This window comes from Etheostoma spectabile, chromosome 11 (genome assembly GCF_008692095.1).
Source record: "Etheostoma spectabile isolate EspeVRDwgs_2016 chromosome 11, UIUC_Espe_1.0, whole genome shotgun sequence".
NCBI classification, from domain to species: Eukaryota; Metazoa; Chordata; class Actinopteri; order Perciformes; family Percidae; genus Etheostoma; species Etheostoma spectabile.
In genome coordinates, this window is record NC_045743.1 from 1,268,210 (window position 1) to 1,293,240 (window position 25,031).

The 25,031-nt window shown below is 39.2% G+C and overlaps 1 protein-coding gene across 1 annotated transcript in view; it reads right to left on the reverse strand.

Moving 5' to 3' along the window:
• Positions 1-25,031, reverse strand: part of pdia5 (protein disulfide isomerase family A, member 5) — a 53,249-nt gene that overhangs the window by 24,496 nt on the left and 3,722 nt on the right. The window contains exons 2-10 of the mRNA XM_032528879.1: positions 17,237-17,357; positions 14,833-14,920; positions 9,814-9,897; positions 9,631-9,676; positions 8,866-8,958; positions 7,866-7,926; positions 6,924-6,991; positions 4,195-4,286; positions 358-429 (exon numbers count right to left, since the gene is read on the reverse strand). Coding sequence (XP_032384770.1) covers positions 358-429; positions 4,195-4,286; positions 6,924-6,991; positions 7,866-7,926; positions 8,866-8,958; positions 9,631-9,676; positions 9,814-9,897; positions 14,833-14,920; positions 17,237-17,357 — 725 coding nt within the window. The remainder of the gene's footprint in view (positions 1-357; positions 430-4,194; positions 4,287-6,923; positions 6,992-7,865; positions 7,927-8,865; positions 8,959-9,630; positions 9,677-9,813; positions 9,898-14,832; positions 14,921-17,236; positions 17,358-25,031) is intronic.

The window sequence follows — 25,031 nt, forward strand, 5'->3', positions numbered from 1 at the left end:
AGGAAGCAGGAGAGCCAAGCCATGGTGGGAGACACCGGGTTACAGGCAGAAAGGGTGATGCAAGGTGAGAAAGAAAAATGAGACAAGAACCAAGCAGGTGTAGATTGATGACACCTTGGTAAGGTGAGTGAGGGTTAGGAGGGACAAGAAAAGGTGTGATGAAACCACAGCGAAAGGAAAGACTGATGCCAGACATTTACGGTGAGAAATAAAAGCTGTTTACTTATTGTAGGAGACAAAAGGCAAAATGTAGTTTGAAAGCTCTGTTCTTAGTTCTTCAGCTAAAACATCTGAAGTCTGCACTTTAATAAGTCTAAATGCATCTTCAGTGGGAGACGTGATTAGCACCATACTTACTTCTTCATCCAGTCTGCCATATCCTTAGCTGTGGCTCCGTAGTTTTCATAGTGGTAAAGGAACTTCCCCTTCCTAAAAGACAGCAGAGCACAAGAACAAGATGAGATCTAAACCATCCGTCAGCAATGGACACACATATGGCCTGGTACTGTTAAAGGAGTTCAGCCAATATGATATCTTTCATTTGACACAAAACATTTTTGTAAAACCTTACTTCACTGTATCCTTACTTCACATATATTTTTTCTATTTTCAAGGAATACACCATTGAAAAATCTGTCTACTGAGTATATACTCACTGCCTGTACACAGAAGTAGTCAGAGTCAGAAATTCAGAGTGATGAAGGGCAAAAGAATACCCCAAGAAATCCCAGAATGCCCCTAAAAACGTGATCAGATTTGGAAATCTCTTTATATCTTTACCAGTTTAGGTTAATATTGTAATCCTAGATTAAGCCATCATTTTATTTTAATTAAATTTCCATTTCCATCTTCAACATACACTCACACAAACAGCGCTGTTACATATAAATGCGCCGCTAATAGCAACAGTGTGTTTTTTATTTATTCATGTTGGCACAAGGTGGTGTATGCCATACTGTATCATTTCACAAAAACAAAAATCAGCATTTTTATAAATTAATTAAAATGTTTGCCCCCAACATTTTTTTAAATGCACCAAATTGTTTAGACAGAGAGGGCAAAAGCTGTCCGCCTAATCTTATTTATTACATTATATAAAACGGCATTTATTGTTATTTCAACAAAATAAGGCATACAATCTAAACTGAAGTTCTTCAAAGTAATGACATCAACAAGCAAGCCTAAGATAAGATTCTTCTATAACAACTTTGAGTTATTGATACTTGACACTGAGGAAACTCAAACTCAACTCAGACCTCAAAGTAGTGAGGTTTGATTCCTCCTCACTTCCTGCAGAACATACACTGGAAACATAAACCGAGTAATCCAGGTCATGTGTGATGGGGGAAAAAAAAGCATCCTGAACACAATCATAGCAAACATAACATAACCCAGTTTCTAAGACAAAAGAGCTCGGTCAGACCTTTGAGAGGCAGACCAGCTCAAAGCCATGAAGAGCTGACAAATGGCTCTGATGAAAAGTTCAACAAATTATTGATACTCTTTCCTCTGTGTATTCTGCATGTCAGCTTAAAAGTGCTCATCAGAACTGCCAGTGACTTGTCGTAATGCATTTGAAATGAGCTGGAAACATCTCCTCAGATCCACAGTCTGAAAAGATTCAAAACTAAAGCAGATTTCCTTCACAGGAATGAGTTTATCTACTCTGCTGTTCGCTGTGACTAACTGAAGGCTAAGAAGCCCGGGGCGGAAGGATCAGTGTCAATAGTAACTGGCTCTGGCCAGTGAAATTCTGCAAACATTGAGGGTGGCGACGATCGCAGTTTCAGTTCCAGAGATACAGGGCGGACAATAGTAAAGGTGATAGATGATTACACACACTGGATTTTGAGCTTAAAAATTGCATTTTAAGTGAACTGACTACTGTGGAGGAGAGAAGCTGCTTGGAATTCAATCAGTGAGATTTATGACCTCTATATTCACTTGCTTTATCTCTGCTGCTGTAAAATACACTGAAACTTTAAGAAAATCAAGTTAAGGAAAAGTCAAATAAATGTCATTTGCCTGACAGACTTAGATGTTTTACCTGGTTAAAGGACACAGCAAGGACAAAGAAGCTGAAATAGTTTCCCTTTCATGTTTGTTATTGATAGAAAGTTGAGGTGTTGCTTCTGTTTTGGGTAGTAAGCTTTCTTAATCTGCAGGACTAAAAAGGTAAAAGACCTTGAACACTTGGTCTTACAGCGGGTGCAATGGCGAGATAACTCCAGCGGTGTTGATGCCGACTTACCCTGCAGTGATAAGCTGCTGTTTATCAGTGAGCGGCTCATTACGGAAGCCAATGGGCTCAGATGGTCGTTAGCTAGCCGTGTGCTGACAGTAATGCGCTCCAAGCTAACAGACTGCCCCACCCCCCACACACACACACACACACACACACAAGATATACACACATGCAGGAAGAGGTCAAACACACACACACATTGACTAACCACAGAGGCACTTAATCAGTCCCGGTCTAATTAAAAGGGCAGACTGGAATGAGAGTGTTTAATGTGAAACTGGGGCTGATAAAGCTGGAGCAGGAAGAGAAAGACGTGGAGAACAGAGCGGGAGCAACGAAACACCAGCACACAGTTGAGAACACTCTAAATATGAGTATAGTGCGGAGTGTGTGTGTGTGTGTGTGTGTTTGTGTGTGTGTGTGTGTTTGTGTGTGTTTGTGTGTGTGTGTGTGTGTGTGTGTGTGTGTGTGTCCATCAGTCAGACACACTCATCCTCTACTGTGTTATTTATGTATATGCAACACTAGGGCTGAGCAGTAAACTGAAATTCTTAGAATACCACCAGCATACATGTCTTTCAAACACAAAAATGAAACACCAAGACCACAGAAAACATGTGTCACACAGTCACATGTGGCCTTAAGGTGTTCTTCAAGATGGAAAAAAATATTGGCGCAGTGTATTAAGAGCCTTTACTTAGTCTGGCATATTAATAATTAAAAATGCTAGACTTTGAAATGACAATGCAGTGAAGTACGCACCAACCGAGTTTGTGCTGGGTGCTGGGAATGTAAATATCAACACTTGTGTCCAATGGTGCCCTTAGTGCTGTAAGGCATTTTCTTTACGCTGGTGACTCTCTTGAAGGGAGCAGGTATCTGTTCCCACTGCATGTCTAACTGGAGCTGGCCTATGTATGGCTGTGATGAGCAACATGATGTTTTATTTATTGTTTTTATTTAACTTTTATTTAACCAGGAAGTCCCTTGAGATTGAAATCTCTTTTCCGAGGGAGACCTGGGCCAAGACGGCGCAGCAGTTACAATTTAGACAGAAATACAGCAGAGTCAACACAAACAAACAAGCATCACACATAGAGGAAAGGAACAGGTCACATGTGGCAGTTACATTTTTGAGTTAAATGGCATTTTAACATGGCCTTTTAATCATTTAATGGGACTAAATCATTTAGATTTTTAGAAGTTCTGCTGTGATTTGATGCGATACAAGATTGTTAGTAGTTTAAATATAATTTCCATCCCAAGTCCCAGATAAAAATCTTTCCCACGGCAAGCAGCAGCGTCTGCTGTACAATGAGGTTGATCCAACCAGCAAAACTTCAACCTTCAACCTCAGAGAACATCATAGGTTTTTTTTCTCGTAAATTTAATACTTTAATTTGTGTTTTGAGAGTTTCTTTCTCTGAATATTATCCCCCTCCCCCAGCTCCATAATATAATATTTTTCCTAGACAACAGACAACAAGAGTGCATGAAAAAATGCAGCCCCTCCAATCTTTTCAATGGAGTAGTTACATTAGCACATTGTGGTTACTGAAGCAGTGAGCTCTGGTAGAAAAACATTACTGTCGACTAACTGACTAATTATTTCAGCTCCAATTCATAGCCAACTCTACAGAACCACCTGTGTGTCTATGTCACTACCTTACAGTGGCACCTAGCTGCATACAACATCCTTGACCACACTCCTGTGAGGTTACTTTTTTCAAAGGGATTACTTGAGGATCCCAAAGCTTCTCAGAAACTTTCTCCTTTTTACCTGGTAGAAGCCAGTTCTGAACCTCAAGGGCCACCATTTCAAGTGGTAAGTTCACCACTATGTCTGTTGGTGTTTGCACTTTTCCGTTTGAAGTGGCCCTACTTGATGTTCTAAGCCTTGAAAGTGTGGGCTGAGCCTTAAGTGAGACGGATGAGAGGACTCGACTCACTCAAAGTAGCAGAAGGTCGGGTATCCTTTGACGTTGTACTCCTGCTTGAGGCCGTCAAACTCAGCTGGGTGCACATTCATCCCCGCCAGTACCTTAGTACAAAAATTAAATAAAAGGGGCAAATGAGGCGTGGGTTGTCAGGGAGGTAAAGAAAAGTGAAGGCAGAGAGACAAGAAAAAAAGATAAAGGACATGAAACACCAAACATGTTAGTCCTGATCAGAGGGCTTCAAAACAAAAAGATGGATTACTCAAAATATGAAAAGAGACTGCACTGTGAAACATCATTGGTAAAATGATTGTTAATAAGTGGGGTGTAATCCATGAATAACTTTTTGGGATCTAGTTTTTATTGAAATTTCAATTTAAATAAAATGGAACATGGGAAATTAACTCAAGCTGTTCTGAAATAGGCACGCGACTATAGATCTGATTAACACGTTAAAAATGTACACAAGAACCACCTTTCATTAGGTGTAACAAACTTGTTAGCATCTTAAAAGATTTAGACAATTTTAATAGTTATTGCACCTGTTTCTAAAAGTCTACAACCAAACTAGCCACCGAGAGGCTGGCCTGTTCATTTCACACCAAGAAACAAAATGGTCGGATGGACTAAAAGATATAAGGCTAAATGTTGCACACTTGCACAACTATGTTTTTACCTAAATATAAAGTATTTACAGTGGCCATTTTAGAAAGGCTAATTCTAAGCTAATATCACCTAAACATTCAGCTTATATTTGATGCTAAATTGCTGACATTTTGCATTTACCATTTTGAATTTTAGTGTGGTATATGAATGTTAAGCATCTTAAAATGCTCATAGTTAGCTTACGTTCAGTCAGCATGAAATATTTGAAATCCTAGTTTGTTAACGTGCCGACATTAGCTCAGTTAGCATAAAAACTGTTTAGCATTTAATGCTTTAGCGTGTTACCATGTATACATATAACTATAACAATGTACAATGTTAACATTAAGCATGATTGCAGCAAGGTTATGTTAGCAATATTCATACATTTTCACTAAAGTCCTATAAGTAATACTTAAAATATTTCACTATGGGACAAATTGTTAGTCAATAAGTAGAACATAACATAAGTCAGTCAGTCTCCCGGTGTAAGGTAATACTTTGACACAGTTAAGAGACAAATCTAATGCCTGAACCAAGTAAATAAATCATGGAAGAGTGAAAATATTTTACTAATACAGACATTTCTTTAATATGAATAAAACAGCTACAAATCCCCAGGTTCCCTTTGAGGAAGTATTGTACAACACACTGTTCAAAGCTAGCCAGAAAGAGCTTTAGAAATGTCCATGAGTCATGGCAAGCTCTCTGTCTCTTCTCTACGTATTGAAAGTTGACAGTGTTCTCAAACAATATCCCGGTATGAAGTTAAGATCAGAATTGTTATTGAGAGATAATACTAAATAAACCTAAAACGGAAATTATAAAATCATAACAACTCCACAGATAATCTGAGTTTTTACCAGCTATTCCTGCCTGACTAGATGCTACACCTCAGGCATTGACTTTACACCTTCCAAACACACACACACACACACACACACACACACCACACACACACACACACACACACCCACACACACACACACACACACACACACACACACACACCACACAACAAAACCACACACACACACACACACCACACACACACACAAGTTAATTTCCAGTTAAGAGGCTTACATTTTCACTACTTAGAAGGATGCTTGATAATCAAACAAACATGCAGTTAATTATCTTGTCTTAAATTCCCTGCTTTGTGTGAGGCAAACACGAGTCTTCAGGCAGCTGCCTTTCTCTGCTCTCAATGTACAAGACGTTTTTTTTTTAGATAATTTTTCTTCTGGTGCTCAAGGAGAAGTGTTTATGAACACAAGGCATTTGTTTCCCTAGATGATCACATATGGCGCTGGTTGCTTTTAAGAATGCATCACTCCAATGCTGTTAAAACCATTACAACAGCTGGCAACACAGCTCTCTTCCCCCCCACCCACAACTTTGCTTGTTATTGTAATACTGCTTGTCAGCAAACTGACAACATGGGTCTTTAGGGGACCCGGGAGACAAGGAAGGAGGAGAAAAGGGGAGGAAAACAGAGAAAGGAAAAGTTAGGTGGTGAACACAAAGACTGGGCAGCCTAAACTGACATTTAATCTATACAGAGGTTGTAAACTTCAGCTGGAAGGACATTAGCCCTAATTGTGGTTGCAGGTGCCAGCTAAAAATCAAGTAAGAAACCCTTTTAATACAGTCACTGATTACACGTGTACAATAATATAAAGCACCAAAACTATTAAAACCGATTGTTTGTCAAAATTGTTAGGCTTTTGGATAAACTACTAAAATTGCTCTGGTGGATCAATATAAACCATAATACAGATAAAGCATGAATCAGGTCCAGCAGTGAGGGGATCAGGGCTTCCGAATTGCCTTTAAATGCCATTCAAGTTATTATCCTGCTAAAGTAAAACCTACGGGGCAAAGATTGCTATGGCATTGTACTTGTGAGAAGTTTTTCAGGAAATACAACCAGGGACGGCCTTTTCTTAGGCCAGGCATACAGACTGTACTTTCGCAGATTGCCAAGATAACAATCCACACATGCACTGTGGATCTAATCTGCAAATATCAGAGAAAGATCAGAGATCAGTTAATGCAATAAAAGAGTGTGCAGGGGGAAATTTCAGCTGACTTACATATTTCCCTTTGGTCTCTGTTGCCGCTTGCTGAAAAATGGGCTGCATTCTCTTACAAACGCCGCACCCTGCAACATAAATACAAAACAGAACAACAGAGGTCATTACAGAGAACTCGATGGGAACCATCACTCTGACAGCATCGATACGACTGACAAAAAATCTCCCATCACCTGCCACAGGAATTGTTTTTTTGTCAATAGCATCTTGCAGTGTGTTATCTGCTGTGAAAGACGTGCTGTACTGAAAACCCTCCGACTACATTAACTAAGCACAATGCAGGGAACATCACATATTAAATCTTTACTATAGAACTTCTCACTGACAAACCACTATTTTGTTTTGAAGTCGATTTTGAAGCAAAAACTAAGTTAATCACTTGGCCATCAGAATTTAGTGTCAATTCATTTGTTCAATCAATTGTGTCATTCATTTACCCAGGGAAAAATGGAGGAAAACACTTACTATTTCCACTTCCTAAATTGTGAGGATTTGTTGCTTTTTTTAGTTTCATATTATCACAAACTGAATCTATTTGTGTTTGGTCCTTTGGTGGAACAAAACAAGCAATGTGACGTCACCTTGGTAACAGAGGGTGGTTGATTTTAACAATTTTCTGATATTTTACAAAATGATTTAGTTTAAAAAAATAATTTAGAGATGAATCAGTGATGAAAATACTAATGTACTGATAATGATAGTATTGCCAAGTACTGTATGCCCCAGACTACTCACGTAATTCACATACTATATGCTCTCTTTTCAATTGGGGCATCTTATAATGGCACGTTTATCATAGTTCTGGGGCAATAATTTCTGTTGTAAGTTTCTTCTGGCACACAGTCTTCTGATAACAATATGTTCAAGCAGTGTAGAACGGAGAGCATCACTCGTCCTTGTTTCTGTGAGCTACTGAACACTATGATAATCAAAAGGACTCACAGGGAGCATAGAACATTAAAAGGATCGGCCTCTCCTCTTTCTTCAGCAACTTCCTGAAGTCCTTAAAAAGAGTGAGACAGAGAGAGGGAGGCAAAAATAATGATTAAGAAGCTTTTAAATCTATTAACAAAATATACTGTACGTACAGTGCATAATATGGCTGAATTTGTCCCCGAAAAAAAACATCACTAATGTTGACTCAAGCATGGTGTTGATGACATACAGCGGCTTGATTCCTCTGACAGCTTGCCTAATGGTAGGTTTCCTAACGAACCTCTCTGTTTAGCAAACGGATCTCTAAAATAATGAGCAAACCACAATCTTTGCTTTTTCAGCAATCTATTAGGCTGTGTACATTGCACAGAGTCGTCACATCAGCAAAGTAAGGAAAAACAATGACTTTCTTTTTTGGACAGCATGAAGATCATTCCCTATACCAGCTAATTCTCCGCCTCCTCGTCGCCACTTTCATGAGCTCAACTACTTCCTAAAAAGACCCACATTCAGCCCAATCCGTTGTTGACACCTTCAATTAGCCTCCAGACGAGTGGGTCAGCAGGCAAAAACAAGACAGAACTGCTGTTCATTAACTTAAAGGGCTTTCAAAATGCTGTACATCTACAGTGTATCTATGAGTGTCCCAGGTTGTCAGGCCGTGGATGAATGTGTTGGGGTTGATACAAGTACCATCTGACTTGGCTGGACAAGAGAGGCCTGTAAACGTTTTTCAGGCTGCGTTAATAGACTTCATGAACAACTCCGAGCAGTTTTTTGATGATAATGTTGTTAAATGTTACTTTTAGGTGTGGGGTTTTGTGTTGGTTGACATGCTGCTGTGTCAACTTCCTCAACAGGAGAGGAGAGGTGGACCCTGCATCTGTCTTCTCATAGCAGTAAACTGTACATCAACGTTAATGTTCTAGATACTTTAAAAAAAAAGCGATGCCAAAGCCCCTTTATTTTGAAGGTAGCTCAAAAGGTTGTTTTGGTCACTACTTACTTTTTCTGTCTCTATGTGGACGATGTCTTTTGCCTCAGGGTTCTCCTCCCACAGTGGAGGTCCCAATGGGTCTTTCAAGAACGTCACCATGGACTGAATAGTTCAAAAAAGAAAAGAAAATTCAGAATGACCAACCTGTTAGTCTATACAAAGGAAACACTTGATCCAATAAACACCTGAGTGATTGGTGATGATTTACACCTGAAGTCACACCTAAAGTTAGTGGAGTACGCTGTAGGCTGTCCCAGATGGACGCTCATACAGACCAACATGTTCGTCCATCCAAGAGGTGTCTAATCTATTTTAATACATTTAAGTGTCCAGTAATGGGCTTGGTAAAATTCCTGCAAATGTATTGAACCATATGTCTTCTGAGGCAACAGCAGGAAATATTTTATTCAGCAGACACAGGCAGAATATTAAATGATTGGGATCGTATTATCAGGATTACTTGTTAATGGTTTACACTGAGACTTTTGGTGTTTTATTGTTTCACAGACCTGTCCATCTGCCAGGCAAAGACTTATGGGCAAAACACTAGCAAGCAGAATGATAACATCATAACAGTAAAAAACAATGCACTTATAGCTTATACACACACACACACACACACACACACACACACACAAGTATAATATGGTTAATGACTGACAAAATAATTAATACTGAAAGTGAAGTCATTAGTTAATACTAGACACACACAAAGAAACCAACTGTGCTGCACATGAGCTGAAAAGCTTAGCAGGATTTCGGCTGGGCACTCACTTTGAAGGTGGCGGGCCGGTTGTACTCTGTGTGGAACATCCCATCTCTGCAAGACACACCAGGCACAGTGCTCACAAAACGAGTAAATGGTGAAAAACATGCTTTTTAAGCTACGGACACTGTATTAATTTCCAGAAAGGACTAAGGTCTGGAAAAGTGTCAGCTGAGCTTGCGTTCACTCACTTGTAATGCAGCAGCTCTGCTCCTCCGCGTTTGGAGCTCGGGTCCACCTTCACTTTCTTACAGAGCTTACGGCCCTCTGAGTCTCTGAGAGATAAAAAAATAAAAAATAAAAGATAGGTCAAAATTTCAAATAATCTAAAACAAACTATTCATACAGTCACTTCAGCGAGAAATGCAAAGTTTTGTAGAAAATTAAAAGCTTTCACCAATTAGCTATTGGAATGGGCTAGCACTGAAAACTTTCAAATTAAAATTTAAACTTCTTGTGAAACTGTTGACGTGACAGAACTAGTAGAATATATACAGCTGCCTAAAACTTCCCCACCAAGGTATTTGTCTTGCGTCTTTATGTAATGTACATAATTTTGCTTCTGTTCAGTAAATGCTTGTTATATTCTTTGTACTGCTAACATTATTTATATTCATTGTGTATTATACACTTAATTCTGTGTAAAAAATATGCTTTGTCAACATGTTTTTGGTCCCAATGTCCAATAAAGTTTCACTGAATTGAATTAAGAAAAGGGAGAGAGAATATGCTGCATTTATAGAGACATAACTGCATTAACATTTCATGGGATCAGTCTCACATGTTCAGTGCTATATATATATATATATATATATATATATATATATATATATATATATATATATCTATCTATCTATCTATCTCAAGGCTGCCAGCTCCATTCATTAGTTACAGTAGGCAAACACATACAGTACATCTGTTATGGGAATACAATGCTGATTACAAGATACACTGTACAGCCTGTAAGCATACCAAAACGCTCTGTTGTACAGAGGTTTATTTCTGTAATTGAAAAAAGACCAAAGTTGGAAAGGAAATACATATGTACGTCTAGCTAACTACCTACACATAATTCACACTTGCTACAGTGAGGCTTTATGTGCAACATGGAGTACTCTTCCTCTTCTCTGAGAGCAAGGTATATGTATGCATTAAATAGAGAAAGAAAGAGGGAGGGAGATATTTGCTGGAGAAAAGGCCTGATGCTAATAAATTCAAAGAAGTGAAATTCGATTATGGCTCCAAGCGCAGTTTTGGACTATATGAATAAGGTTGTGTTGACAGACAGTATTTCAGGTAATTTCAGGTACTTAATGCCGTATTCTGCTGACTCATGAAGGCAGATGGCACCGGTTGGGCCACACTAGGAACAGATGTGACCTCGACACGTATCTGGAGATGACGCTCAGTCATCCGATTTAAAACCAGTCTGCTACTCCTTTGAAACATTGCCACAAGTGTGAAAGGCTGTGAGGAAAATGTCAATAAACCCCATACAGATTATCACAAAATCTATCATGTCAAGGAAACTCCAAACCAGTACAAAGTGGCCAAGGACTCTCATTCAAGTAGACTTTATTTTTTAGAAATGATATCCAAAAAGACTTTTGTTTTAAGATGCATTACAACTTTGCATAACTGTGTTTAGTGACATGACAAAGTAGTATCGATCCGGAAGACAGTAAACCTTGTACATTCACAAGGGCTGAACGAATAAACGTTTTCAAACCTAATCGTGATGTGAAAGAATGGTAATAGCTAATCGTGAAGACCACAATTAATTGTGAATAATTTCGTTGAATGTTTGGTTTAACATTTTTTATTCCTCTTTTCATTATTATATTTACTTTTTTTCACGAGATACATAGTGGAATAATGTTGCCTAACACAGACTGTTAAAAGAAATGTCCTTTTTCAGTGGATTTTTCATTTATTGCGATTTTTAAATCAAAATTGCAATATCTGGCAGAAAACTTGCCATTACATTTTTTCCCCCAAAATCGTTCAGCGCTAATTCACAACACACAATATGAAGACAACTATGCATTTTCTGTCTCGCTCACTGATATACATGCTGTCATGTAAATAATTAAAACGGCTGAAACTGATTTCAATGATTATAAAAAGGTCTGCCGTTTAAAAGTTGAAATAATGAAACCAACTGAACCAAGGATCATAAATGGAGAACTCCGATCCAAATGGGATTTTGTGATATTATTGTTATTGTGAGCCGTGTATCGTGATTCCAACCCCTATTAAGCAGTTTGACGTTCAGACAGGTTCAAACAAGTCGTTAGCCAAACTTTAGAAAAGAAACAACAGGACACACAAGCAGTAACATTAAAACCCCAACAGTCTGTTAATATCTTCAGTTTACATACCAAGATCCTACTCCATCTTTGACCTTTATTGGAAGTAGGCTTCCTGTCTTTTTGACCATCAAATAAAATGGTAGATAACATTGTTTGTTTTTTTACAACCTGTTTACAATTTTTTTTAAATCGAGAGAAAAAGTCCTTTGTGTTCAGCAATTCTTTCTTATTATAATCAATAGAAACTTTGCCCCTATTACCAATAAAACCTTTTATTATACTTTTGTGAAATATTGTTTGGTTAGTACACCAACTAAAAATACTTGATGCACCAAGGTGGTTGTGCGAGGTGCACCTTTAAGATTGGGGAAATCATTAAAATGAAATATAAAAAAGGTTGGAGCCAAAAACGCTGAATTAAGCCAAAGTTAACAGAGTCCCTTTTGTAAAGGATTAATGATGGGTTCATCATGCAAAGAGGATGAAGCCCGGCATGCCATTTAATTATTACAAAACACAAATCCTAATCCGTGCTGTGCTTGTTTGTGCTCTGCTATTCCCATTGATCAAGACAAGACCCTGTTTCTTACCATGTCCTATGCCTGTTCTAAATTTGTAGAAGAATGGAAGCAGGGCAGCACAGTCCTGTTCTCCCTTCCTGTATGAGATCATCCTTCCCTCTGATGGATCCCTGTTGTCCAACACTCAGTTGCCTGTCATCTGTTCAAAGTGTGTCATTCTGGCCTTGGTGGCCCTCTTCCTTGGCAGGGATGACCGTTCTCACGCTGTGATATGCGCTTCACTCTCTCTCTCCCTCTGTCCACCATGAGCTTGCAGCTGGAGCTTCGATTTGGAACCGGCCCATTTGCGATGGTGGTGAAATATGCCAAATAGTACAATGCTTCTCTACAGAGCCTGGCACCGGATCCGTGTGTCCTGCAGTGATGAACCCGGCTCGCTCGAGCTCCCCTGGCAAGAATCTGGCTCAGTTTAATCTCTGCTTAGCATTAGCACACTCTCTAGCATGCTGGAATTGTTGGCGAAGGAAGAGAGAGATGATAGCATTTCTCTCCCAGACAAAAACAGTAACTGAGTCAAAAAGTGGAGTGTCTTTGAAGAAAAATGTGGACACCAAAACATCAGACAATGCCTTTTGAGTTTAGTTTCTCCTCCATTCTGTTGGTCAACAGTCTGGATTCAATCCCAAAAAAGCTTTGGAGAGATTGTGAATGGTACAATGAGCTCCAGGTGTCAAAGGGAAGTTACTGCCTTCCTCACAGTTTCCTGTTTTATGATACCTTATTTCCTCTCTGGTGAGGAGGACAGTTCACGCAGTTGATGGGTTGACAGGTATAAAAAAGTTTTTAAATAAAGTAAATGAACACCAGGACAGGCAGAAAGAACAACAAGCTAAAGTCAGATCATGGGTAGCAAAGCAAGCTGTGCTTGAAGAAAACAAGTCTTGCCGGTGTCTTGGGAGTATCTAGCATTTGCCTAATGCAAACACTTCCACAGTGTGGGCTGGAGATAGATGTGCTTCAAAAAGAGAGATGACAGATGTATTGTTCTGCGGGAAAGTGTGGAGCATAGAGTAAAAAAAAGAAAAAGAAAAATGATTTGAAAAAGAAAACACATTTTCCAAGAGACTAGGGCTGCAACTAATGACTGCTGGTATAACTCTATTGAATATCTGTTGGTTATTTTTTGATCAATTGATTAATTGCTTTATCAATAAAATGTCAGTGAAAATGAGCCATCCTGGTCAGTGAGAGCTGAAGGCGACATCTTCAAATAGCTTGTTTGTCCAAGTAACAGCCAGGTATTTGATTTACAATTTTATAAAATGCCCTCTGTAGTACCGAGTGTCCATAACTGTGTAAGTAGGGATGCTACTATTTATTTTCAGTATTGATTAACTAATTAATGGCTTGGTCCATTAAAATTACGTTGGAATATAAATTACCATCACAACTTCCTAAAGTTCAAGGTGACGTTTCAAAATTGCTTGTTTTGTCAATTTTCAATATATTACATAAAAAATTATGTTTGTTATAGCTGGCATTTTTGCTTTAAAAAAAGTGACTGGGGGCGTCCTGGTACAAAGGCTCAGTCCTTACCATGTTTTGCTGCATATGTTTCCCCCTCTCTCCCCCCAATTTCCTGTCTTCAGCTGTCCTGTCGAATAAAGGCTTAAAATGCCCCAAAAAAGTCTTTCCAAAAAAGGACTAAATTTTATTTAAAGATGATCAAAATAGTTAAGTAGTGTACATATTTCTCAAAGTGTTGGTGTTAGGTCCAGTATTGTATTGGCACTAGTAACAAAAAAGCCTAGCCCTGGAATCCACTAATAGATTGATAGACTAATCATTTCACCACTACATACGCAACTGATACAACTTATCAGGAACACACAAAGCACTCTTGATGGGAGGCATACAACCACATTTAAACAAAATTACAAAATGATAACAGAAACCAAAAAAAATACAGAAATTCTGACAAAGAACCTCATGAAGCAACATCTTTTGGCTCTACCCTTAGAGGGCTACACCACACAGCAAGTGCCTTAATTACGTACACAAAAGGGAGAACAAAACTCAAAACTTCAATAGCTCTAAGAAGTGAGTGGCCTACTGTCAAAGTGCACCCTTACAAAAGAACCAGTGGAAGAAGGCCGTTTACCTTCAGTAGAAAAACCCTAAATTGTGAAGATTTATGACAGTAGATACATTATTGGGAGGACCAAATTGACATGTCTTTATAACTGCTATTAGAAAATTGTACAAAGGAGGCCATAATGCCGGGGAAAAAGACAGGGAGTCAATGCGTGTGATTGAAGCAGAAGCAACCTACAACGTGTTTTTGTTTTTGTGTTTTATAAATCTTCCTACTACTTACCCACAGTTGACCCAGGCAATAGTCCCTTGGCCCTTTACTGTCTGGGCCACATCTGAGAGCAGTTTCAGGTGGGAGTCGCCTGATGTAGCTACAGACACAGAGAATAAATCATGGTCAGCCTTGTCACCAGAACCGTTCAATAGCTGAGGACAACCCAGAGCCTCGAGACACAGAGGACACTGTAATGTCAGACCCTGTGAAGAAGAATTGAGTTACAGTGGAGCTCAGTGTCTTACTAAAGGACCAAGTAACGAAGAAAGAGATCACTGAGTTTGGGATGGAGGGGTGATGGGAGAGGGTTTTCTAATACCTTTCACTGGGTGGGTTCACGGAGGGGGTTTAAGTTACATCAGCTTTCAACATCTTACAATAGTGTGACTAAGCAGGGGATGTGAAGATTATATGGTGGCACAAAGACCCTGCTGAAGCAGGCCAAATTTTCAGCAAACGGAGAAAGCACAGCATGTATGTTTTGGCAAACTATACTTTGTACTGTACCTGCTGTGACACTGCTTACTAACCTATTCTCAGCAATGTTGTTGAACGTCCATAGATGAGATGGAGCGTTCATGAACACAGGAGACTTACGCAATTTACTGTGTCACAGGGAAAATATGGCTGTGCAGTTTGCATTCTGCAGAAAGGAGGAGAAACTAGTGTGTAATAAACTTAACCAGCTCCATCAACACACAGCACTATTACTGATTTTCATCAGATATGGCAAGCAAAGTAGATCCATGCGAGGAAAGTAAACAAAGTGTAAAATTCTAGTCCCTGTGTAACACAATACATCATTTTTATACTCCCCCCACCTTGCATAAAGAGAACAATTCCTCTAACTGCTCCAGGCCAAAGCTATATTTAAATATAGGGCCACTGACATAGCTCCCCAGGGTCCCGCCTCGCACCGGGTCGGTATCAAAAACATCTGGCAAATCAGTGTCAGTTTATTACCATGTATGGAGCTGATACTGGCGGATTTTCTAATAAGCTCACTTGTTAAAGTTTGATGGGCCCTAGAGCAACCAGAGCTAAACTCAACAGGGAATGTGACTGACGGCAGAAGGCCAGAGGCTTGTGGGTAAGAACAAGGCAAGGCTGTCTTAACTCAAGAGGGGGGATGAATATAAGATGTGGCTTAAAGTCAGATAATTGGTTGCTGAGGAGGACGTTAAGCCAGTGTGGCAGAAAACCTGCATGGAGAGGGGAAGATTAGAGTCTTTAGGGGAGGAATGTCTGTGCGACACTGCAGCCAGCAACAGAGTCCATCCTTGATATGCGGAAAACCTTATCCAATGGCCTAAAGGTTCTGAGGGTCCTCTGCTGCTTATTGAGGCATAGGAGGGTTTATTAAATAAAAAAACTAGTAGTATCAGGCAGCTCCATCTACAAACCTGCTGAGAGCATTCCTCACCTCAGAAATATGCAAGTCAAAATGGAACTGAAATCTATTGGGGTGCATTACGGGTTCCCTAATAGTTAGAAGAAAATGCTGCTTTATAACTCTGCATGAAGTGTTTTATTTTTTATTTAATGACTACTCTCAAAATCTATAATGTAAGATTCATTATGGGAAGTAATTCCGAGTTCATTACAGAGATAGACCACCGTGATGATCCCTTTAAAGCAGGCTCCAGGCTAAAGCTGCGCAAAACATTAATTCTGAATGTATCTTAAGATATTGTGGGAAAATGGTTTTAAACTTATTAAATCAGATTTGCCAAGTGTAACATAAAGTACGCAAATTGCATTTTCTTATTACAGAGGGTGAATAAAAGAATTTAAAGCAAAATTGTGACATACAGTAAAAATAAAGACAAGGAACTGCAGTAACGCATGGCTATTAAGTTTTCTTACACTAGCGATGTGAATGGGCCCCTTGTGCTTGTGTCCATAACGTTAGAATTGTTGGGACGTGCTTGTGCTGTACTTACTCATCCACACCTGACAAAAATTGCATTTACTTGTTAAAGTTTCAGTTCTCTAAATTAGGATTTTGACTCCAGCACGTAATGGGTGATAATATTAGACACAACATCCAATGTTATTCGTATTTACAGCACTCTGCAACAACCTCCACAGTGACAAGCGGTTTGAGAGTCATTGTGATAACAAGGATTAACCATGAGCCCTTATGATGATGGTCTGGCAGGATTGCTGTCCCTGCCTCCTCCCTTGACAGAAACAATGGATGGTCAACCAGAAATGTATGCCGCTACATATCAAAACCATATGTAGCAGCATAACATAACCATACTGACAGCAAATTTCAACACACAACTAGACAAATGTTGTTGTTTTTTTTGTTAATATCATCCGCTTTAACCAGGTCTTTACTCTGTTATAATCCACAGCCTAATCCAAAAAAAAGACTAATTATGAGAGGGTGTCTGTCTTCTCTAACCTGTCTTGGTGTAGACCACCAGAACGTTGGTTCTCGTCCTGAGCAGCTTCTTGAAGTCTTTGTGGTCGCTGACCTTCTCTATGAGAGGAGACACCTTCACCGCCTCCAGCACCGGCCACACCTGGGGACACACACACACACGGACACACACGGACACAAAAAATTGTTTGTGTGATGAAAAAGGTAGTAGTAATAAAAGCTGGCATCCAATATTCTGTACTTTATTTGTTTACTTACTTAATTATTATTTTTTTATGGTCAATATATACATAGGTAAAATGTCTTTTCTTTGTGGTGTGTAAATATATATGTATGAAATTGTAAAGTAGGTGTTAAATATGATATAAATACTTTATGATGTAAACATGTAGCTATTTATGATGATTATTACATAGTAGTGGAAAAGGATGTAGGATTAAATAAGCTTTTGCATCTTTATATTCCTCTTCGGACATGTTAAATTAATATTTTGTTTTGTTCGTTTAGTTTTTTTTATATGTTTGAAATAAAGCCTTCATTCATTCATATCCGTTTACAGCATAGACACTAAAAATAGGTTTTGCTTGTACACAAGAATTTTTTTTAAAGAATCAGACGTGCCGATTGCAATTAAAACTGCACATTCATACTCTCCATGCTTTAACCAGTTTCTATTTGCCCTATGAACTTCGATCTAGAGCCTCCCATCAGAATAAACTTTACATTTTTTCCGGCATTTCTGTTAAAAAATGTTCAGTATGTTGTTTATAAATTCTGCCTGACAAATGTATACGGTTGTTTATACAGTTGTAATAAACCTTCAGGGGCCACAGCCAGGGTTTGGACTTGAAGACTTGTTTGAAAATTAAATGTCGCAAGCTACGCGAGAAATAAATATATCACTATCCGTTTAATATCAGTAAAATGAGTTTGATGCAGAAAGGCAGAGCTAGTCTTATAACACTGCAGCAGTCCACAGCACTCGGAATCAAAACGGGAATGTGGCAGCAAGGGCTGAGAGCTACTTCCAAATCTCTTTACTGTGACTCATAATTACCACACACCCAATCAACAGTTTGACATTCACAGTAAAGTGGAAAGCTATATGAGAGCTTCAACTAGGGCCAGGCAATATAGAGAAAATCATAAAAATTATACAACCAGGTTTTTGATAAATATTCTCCAGAAATGATTTAATGACTGAGTGGGTAAAGGTAATTAATAGAACAGCTAGAACAGTCTGGTAAGTTCAGGAAATTACAAGATAACTTTTCTATAAAAACAAGATAGGCTGTTACTTCCAGTAAAACTGGACTAAATGTGGCTTCAAAGTAACAGGTGGGTACATCTGCTTCATTAGTCAGTTCATTAGTTCTTTGACTTTCCAAACACTGGTAGTTGGGCTAATGGTATAAAACACTTAATATGGGAAAACAAAGCCCATTTTGATAGACTTGCACTTTATTCAAAGACAGAAAAAAAGACTGATTACACTCAAGCCATATGCAGGTTATTCCATGCATTCTAATAGTCTCAGTTTCATCACCATTCATTAAAAGTCTATTCCTTTCCACTTACGGAAAACTAAATTAGACACCGAACATTGCCTGCTCGCTGAGAGGATCCTGCCTGATGAGTGATATCACCTGGAATGAAAACAAGCATCTGTCAGGCTCTTTTTCAACTTTTTATCTCCAACTCGGTGCATTTCTAAAGTAAGTCTGATGGGATTCTTAAGCTAATACATTTTGCACATTAGTATTTAAAAAGAAAGAAAAAAATTACAAATATGTATTTTTTTTTTCTTCTTCTTCCTCTTCTTTTTCCTGGAGATTTAATAGGCTTTCTAAGGTCTAAGGTGACACTCAACAGCATAGAAGGGCATTCTGTAATTATTAGAGTGGGGAGCAAGATTAGGAAGAGATGAGAAGAGATGGCAGGCTGTCTTGCTTATTCAAGAAAGATAGGAAATGTGTTGCCTGATGGTCGTCCAGAACTAAAATTGAACCGGATTCTTACTTAATTGCTCGCTCTTTCCATAAATGGTGAAACATTTATGATTGTCCTTCTGGCCCAAACAAATACAGATTTTCTATGGTCTTAATTTGGGAGTATGTTGGTCAGAACAAGTTGAGACATTTAGGGCCCTATTTTAATGATTTCAGCACATGATGTGAAGTGTGAGGCGCCAAATCCACTTTTTCTAGTTTGACGGAAAAAAAGGGTCCGTGCGCCGGGCACATGGTTCAAAACGGTTGTACTTAGTGTCCTCATTAATTCAAAGGTGAGTTTCGGGTTTAACATGCAATAAACCAATCAGTGTCATCTCCCATTCCCTTTGGCACGTTTGTACCTTGGCGCATTGCTATTATGATGGCGGATTTGCACCGTAATATTTGTAATTGTAATCTTTTGTATGTGTGTGCGCTGCTGCCCATCCCTGTGTATGACTAACAAGCGTTGTGTGTGCATGCTGTGCATAACCCTAGGCACATTTTACTAATGCACTGTTAAAATAACAATGAAATGCTGACTTTAGACCCGTTTTTTGTTAGTCGATAGCACAATCACTGTCTGCTGCGTCAAGATAGCAATACGCTAAGAATTCACCTGAACACACCTTCCTGTAAGAACAGCACACCCATGGGTGCAAAGATGGGCGCAGGTGCATTGGCTATTTAAATAATGTGGTCTTAATAGAAAGACACTTGTGTTGGGCTTTGTTCCCTTAGTCATCCTTATGAAAGAATTTCATCAAGGGAGTATTTCGTTTTATATAAAGATCTGTTTGAAAAGAGCCATTACATTGTTGTAAAATGCTGTCTCTACACAAACCCTCTCTTGAGAGAGATTAAAAGAGAAACTTCTCTTGTCACAATCTCTTAGAAGTAGGGCTGGGCGATATGGAGAAAATCAAATATCACAATATTTTTGACCAAATACCTAAAGATTGATAGCGCAACAATATTGTGGTGTTGACACTTGGTGCTTTCACAAATTATTTACACAATGAGATTTGTGATAAATAATCATCAGTAATTTGGATATAATGACTAATTGGGTAAAGGCAAATAATAGAACTGTCTGGTAGGTTAAGGAAATGACATCACTCTACTGTAATGCAGCCTTTAAAACCAGGAAAAGACAACACTTGTGCCATATTAGGATGTTGTGTCATCCTCCTTCAAGCGTACAATAATAGAAAGAACTAGAATGTTTCCCCACAAAGCATCTTAAATGGCAGGCCTATTCAGAGTATTTAGAGCGCATTCAAATGATTCAAAGGACAGAAGTAACCACAATTAAATGATGATAAAAAAAAGAAAGTTGTGATGGAAATCCAATTTATTTTCGCAGTTTGCATGTGAGCAAGTGATGATAAACTACAGAACACGACTCTTGTTTTGAGCTCACAGCAGTCTTTATCAAACACTTAATCTAGTATCTCTCAATAGTTCATTGGATTTTTAAACTTTTTCCTCAATAAAATCTTTTGAAAAACGTGCATTTTTTTATTCTCTCTCCCAAGTTTAAGACAGTGTAAAAAGTAAAATACAAAAATAACAACCCCTACAGTACTAATGATAATTATAGACATTTCAAAACCTCCCATTCAATTATATTTATGGGTTGCAGCTCTGGGGCCTTACTGTATACTGTGTTCCAATTAAAGATCTTGTAATTCATTAAACCTGCTCAATGGATAAACATGGAGTGAAGGGAAAGAATCAAATGGATTCAGTAGAACAAAAAATGAGCAAATTCTTGGATTCAGTCTTTTACTTCAGTGATGGTAATGAAAGTCAGTTTCTATGGAATCAAGGAAAAAGCTCATTGTTGCCTTTTTATGACCAAAAACACAAATGGTGCACTCTGGATGAAGTTTCTTGCCTCCAATCCCCCAACTCACTTTCACAGTACAATCTGGCGATGATGCCGACTGATAAAGGGATTATATAGTCATGAAATCACACCGTAACTTGCCCAAGAGCCATGACAGACCACGCGTTGATTCACTACCAATCAAAGTTGTGATGTCATCGTGAAGGAGGTGATAGAAAACAACTTCCAGTGTATTTGCAGCGCTTTAAAACATATTTAAAACAGTCTATGTTTAAAACTCACAGATGTAAGTAGTAGTAGTATTTAAAAATCAAATCACAAACAGGGTGAATCGTGATCGCAATTTTTTAACGATTAATTGTGCAGGCCTAGTTGTAACTAAGGATTGTTCTCCGTTGATTGATGCATTGAATATTTTTTCGACTTTTTGGGCTATATTAAGTCAAAAATGCCCATTAAAAGTTACCAAGCCCAAATTGATGTGCGTCTTTTCTCGCAACACCAAAACCGTTACACAGGATCCCACCCCAACCAAAGAATTTACAGTCTCAAGTTTCCCGCTGGACAATGAAAACTAAAACTAGAGACGCCTCTTAAACGTCACCTGGCAAGTACCAAGTGTGACATCTCAAACGAAAAGCCATTCTCATAAATGAAATCTACCTGAAATCATTGATCATACCACACGGTGACCACTCACGTGGTCACACATTTTGTGAACACACGACTCAGTGCAGGACAAACTCAGACTCAATACTTTGAGGAAATCCATTAATGCTTTATACATCCATCAACCTTTCTTATCTGCCATAAAAGGTATGTCCCGTCACGTTGCTGTAAAACATGTGACACTTACTAAGCACCAGGTGCCTAGCCCCTGCCTACGAGCCCACACCCTCCATCTGGTGTCACTTTAAAAAATGGCATCCAGTTCTAGGGGCAGTGGTGAATCAGCAGAATTCACACCAGTGTTTGTCTCTCTCTCAGCGTAACGAGGAGTGAGCCCTCTAGTCACTTGCCAGCCTGGTCTCTGTGTGGGGAGGCGGGACTCCTGGGGTAGCCTACCACAGAGTGCAGCAAAATAGCCGCGTGAGGAGAAAACGCTAGTTGAGAGTTAAAGGAATTTAAAAAAATAAAAAATAAAAATATGGAATGGGTTTCAAAGCCAAAAAGCAACAGCTGCAGTGTGGGAGCACTTTGGATTCAAACCGAATGACCGTGGTGAACCACTTAACCTGAGCGAGCCGGTACGTCGCATTTGTTGTAAAACAGTAGCAACTAAAAACGGCAACACGATAAACATGCATATGCACCTAAAACACAATCATCCGGTGCAGTTTTCCGAGTTGGGGAAAAAAGTACAACAGATGGGCAGTCGCCGTCTACCCGACAGTACACGATCACGGGTGCATGTAGTCGACAAACAAAGTCCAAACAGGACGGTGCAAAATGGCGTGCACTCACAGACAGCGTAGTTCACTTCATTGCTAAAGAGATGCTGCCCTTTAGTATCGTTGAACAGCCGGCATTTTGACAAATGGGGGCTCTCTCTTCTCTCTCTCTCTCTCCTCTCTCTCTCTCTCTCTCGGAGCTCACCCTGCTGTGGACAGACTGCAATTCACTTTTGCTTTATTTAAACAAAGCTTTAGGTTGGAGGAATTATTTTAAAACAGCTTTTTGAATTTGGCCTGGCACCTGCTTCATCTCTTTGGCGCTCCACGTCTGAGCTTAATGTTGAATATTTTTTTAATTGCAATTTTGTTTACATCCATTTTACTTATTGTTTTGATGGTGTGTGGTTTTTAATTTCCATTTTACTTATTGTTTTGATGGTGTGTGGTTTTTAATTTCCATTTTAATTATTGATTTTGGTTGTGTTTGGTTTTTATTTCAGTGGATTCTTTGTTCACAGAGACTGAGAGACCACAACAACATTATCGTTTATCGCAATCATTTCTGAGTCAATTTATCGTCCAGCAAAATTTGTTATTTTCGGTATTGTTATTTTGTGTGTGCTGGTGTGTGTGTGTGTGTGTGTGTGTGGACTGACTCATTGTAAAAGGAAGCTACGCAGCATCCGATAACACACAGAGCGCTGATTGAGAGGCTTTTTAGCGCTCAAATGAGCAGAGGAGCAATCAATTAGCAGCTTTAGTAACTATCACATTTCAGCCATCAGCGATGGAAGTCAGAGGAGAGGAGAGGCCTGGTAACATTACCAACCCTTTTTGGTACCGAGCCAACTGGGTCTGAATGTCTAGTCATAAAAATAGTCTTGTTTACTTACTTGTCAATCAGATATCTGGTTTAAATCATTATTTTCTCGTTATGGACCATGGCACAGCTGCATGCTAGCATTTAACATTTGAGAACTTGGACTTTTTTTTTCTTCTTAAATAAAAAATTACAAAAGGATTGTTAAACCCTAAAGTATGCACAAGATCAACTTTTGAGACTATGCAGTGAGGGAAAAAAGTATTTGATCCCCTGCTGATCTTGTACATTTGCCCACTGACAAAGAAACTATCAGTCTATAATTTTAATGGTAGATTTATTTGAACAGTAAGAGTCAGAATAACAACAACAACAACATCCAGAAAAACGCATGTACAAAATGTTGTAAATTGATTTGCATTTTAATGAGGGAAATAAGTATTTGACTCCCTCTCAATCAGAAAGATTTCTGGCTCCCAGGTGTCTTTTATACAGACAACGAGCTGAGATTAGGAGCACACTCTTAAAAGGAGTGCTCCTAATCTCATTTTGTTTCCCGTATAGAAAGACACCTGTCCACAGAAGCAGTCAGTCATATTCCAAACTTTCCACCATGGCCAAAGAACTCTCCAAGGATGTCAGGGACAAGATTGTAGACCTACACAAGTCTAGAATGGACTACAAGACCTTTGTCGAGCAGCTTGGTGAAAAGGTGACAACAGTTGGTGCAATTATTTGCAAATGGAAGAAACACAAAAGAACTGTCAATCTCCCTGGGCCTGGGCCCAATGCAAGATCTCACCTCGTGGGGTTGCAATGATCATGAGAACAATGAGGAATCAGCCCAAACTACACGAGAGGATCTTGTCAATGACCTCAAGGCAGCTGGGACCATAGTCACCAAGAAAGCTATTGGTAACACACTACGCCGTTAAGGACTGAGATCCTGCAGCGCCCGCAAGCTCCCCCTGCTCAAGATAGCACATTCACATGCCTCTCTAAAGTTTACTAATGAACATCTGAATGATTCAGAGGACAACTGGGTGAAAGTGATGTGGTTAGATGAGACCAAAATGGAGTTCTTTGGCATCAACTTAACTCGCCGTGTTTGGAGGAGGAGGAATGACCTATGACCCCAAGAACACCATCCCCACCTTCAGACATGGAGGTGGAAACATTATGCAAAGGCGACATTATGCTAAGGCAACAGGACAACTTCACGGCATCAAAGGGACATTGGACGGGGCTATGTACCGTCAAATCTTGGGTGAGAACCTCCTTCCCTCAGCCAGGGAATTGAAAATGGGTCGTGGATGGGTAATCCAGCATGACAATGACCCAAAACACACGGCCAAGGCAACAAAGGAGTGGCTCAAAAAGAAGCACATTAAGGTCCTGGAGAGGCCTAGCCAGTCTCCAGACCTTAATCCCATAGAAAATCTGTGGCGGGAGCTGAAGGTTCGAGTTACCAAACGTCAGCCTTGAAACTTTAAAGACTTGGAGAAGCTCTGCAAAGAGTAGTGGGACAAAATCCCTCCTGAGATGTGTGCAAACCTGGTGGCCGACTACAAGAACCGTCTGACCTCTGGGATTGCCAACAAGGGTTTTGCCACCAAGTACTAAGTCATGTTTTGCAGACGGGTCAAATACATATTTACCTCATTAAAATACAAATCAATTCATAACATTTTGTACATAAAACGTTTCTGGATTTTTGTTGTTGTTATTCTTTCTCTCACTGTTCAAATAAATCTACCAT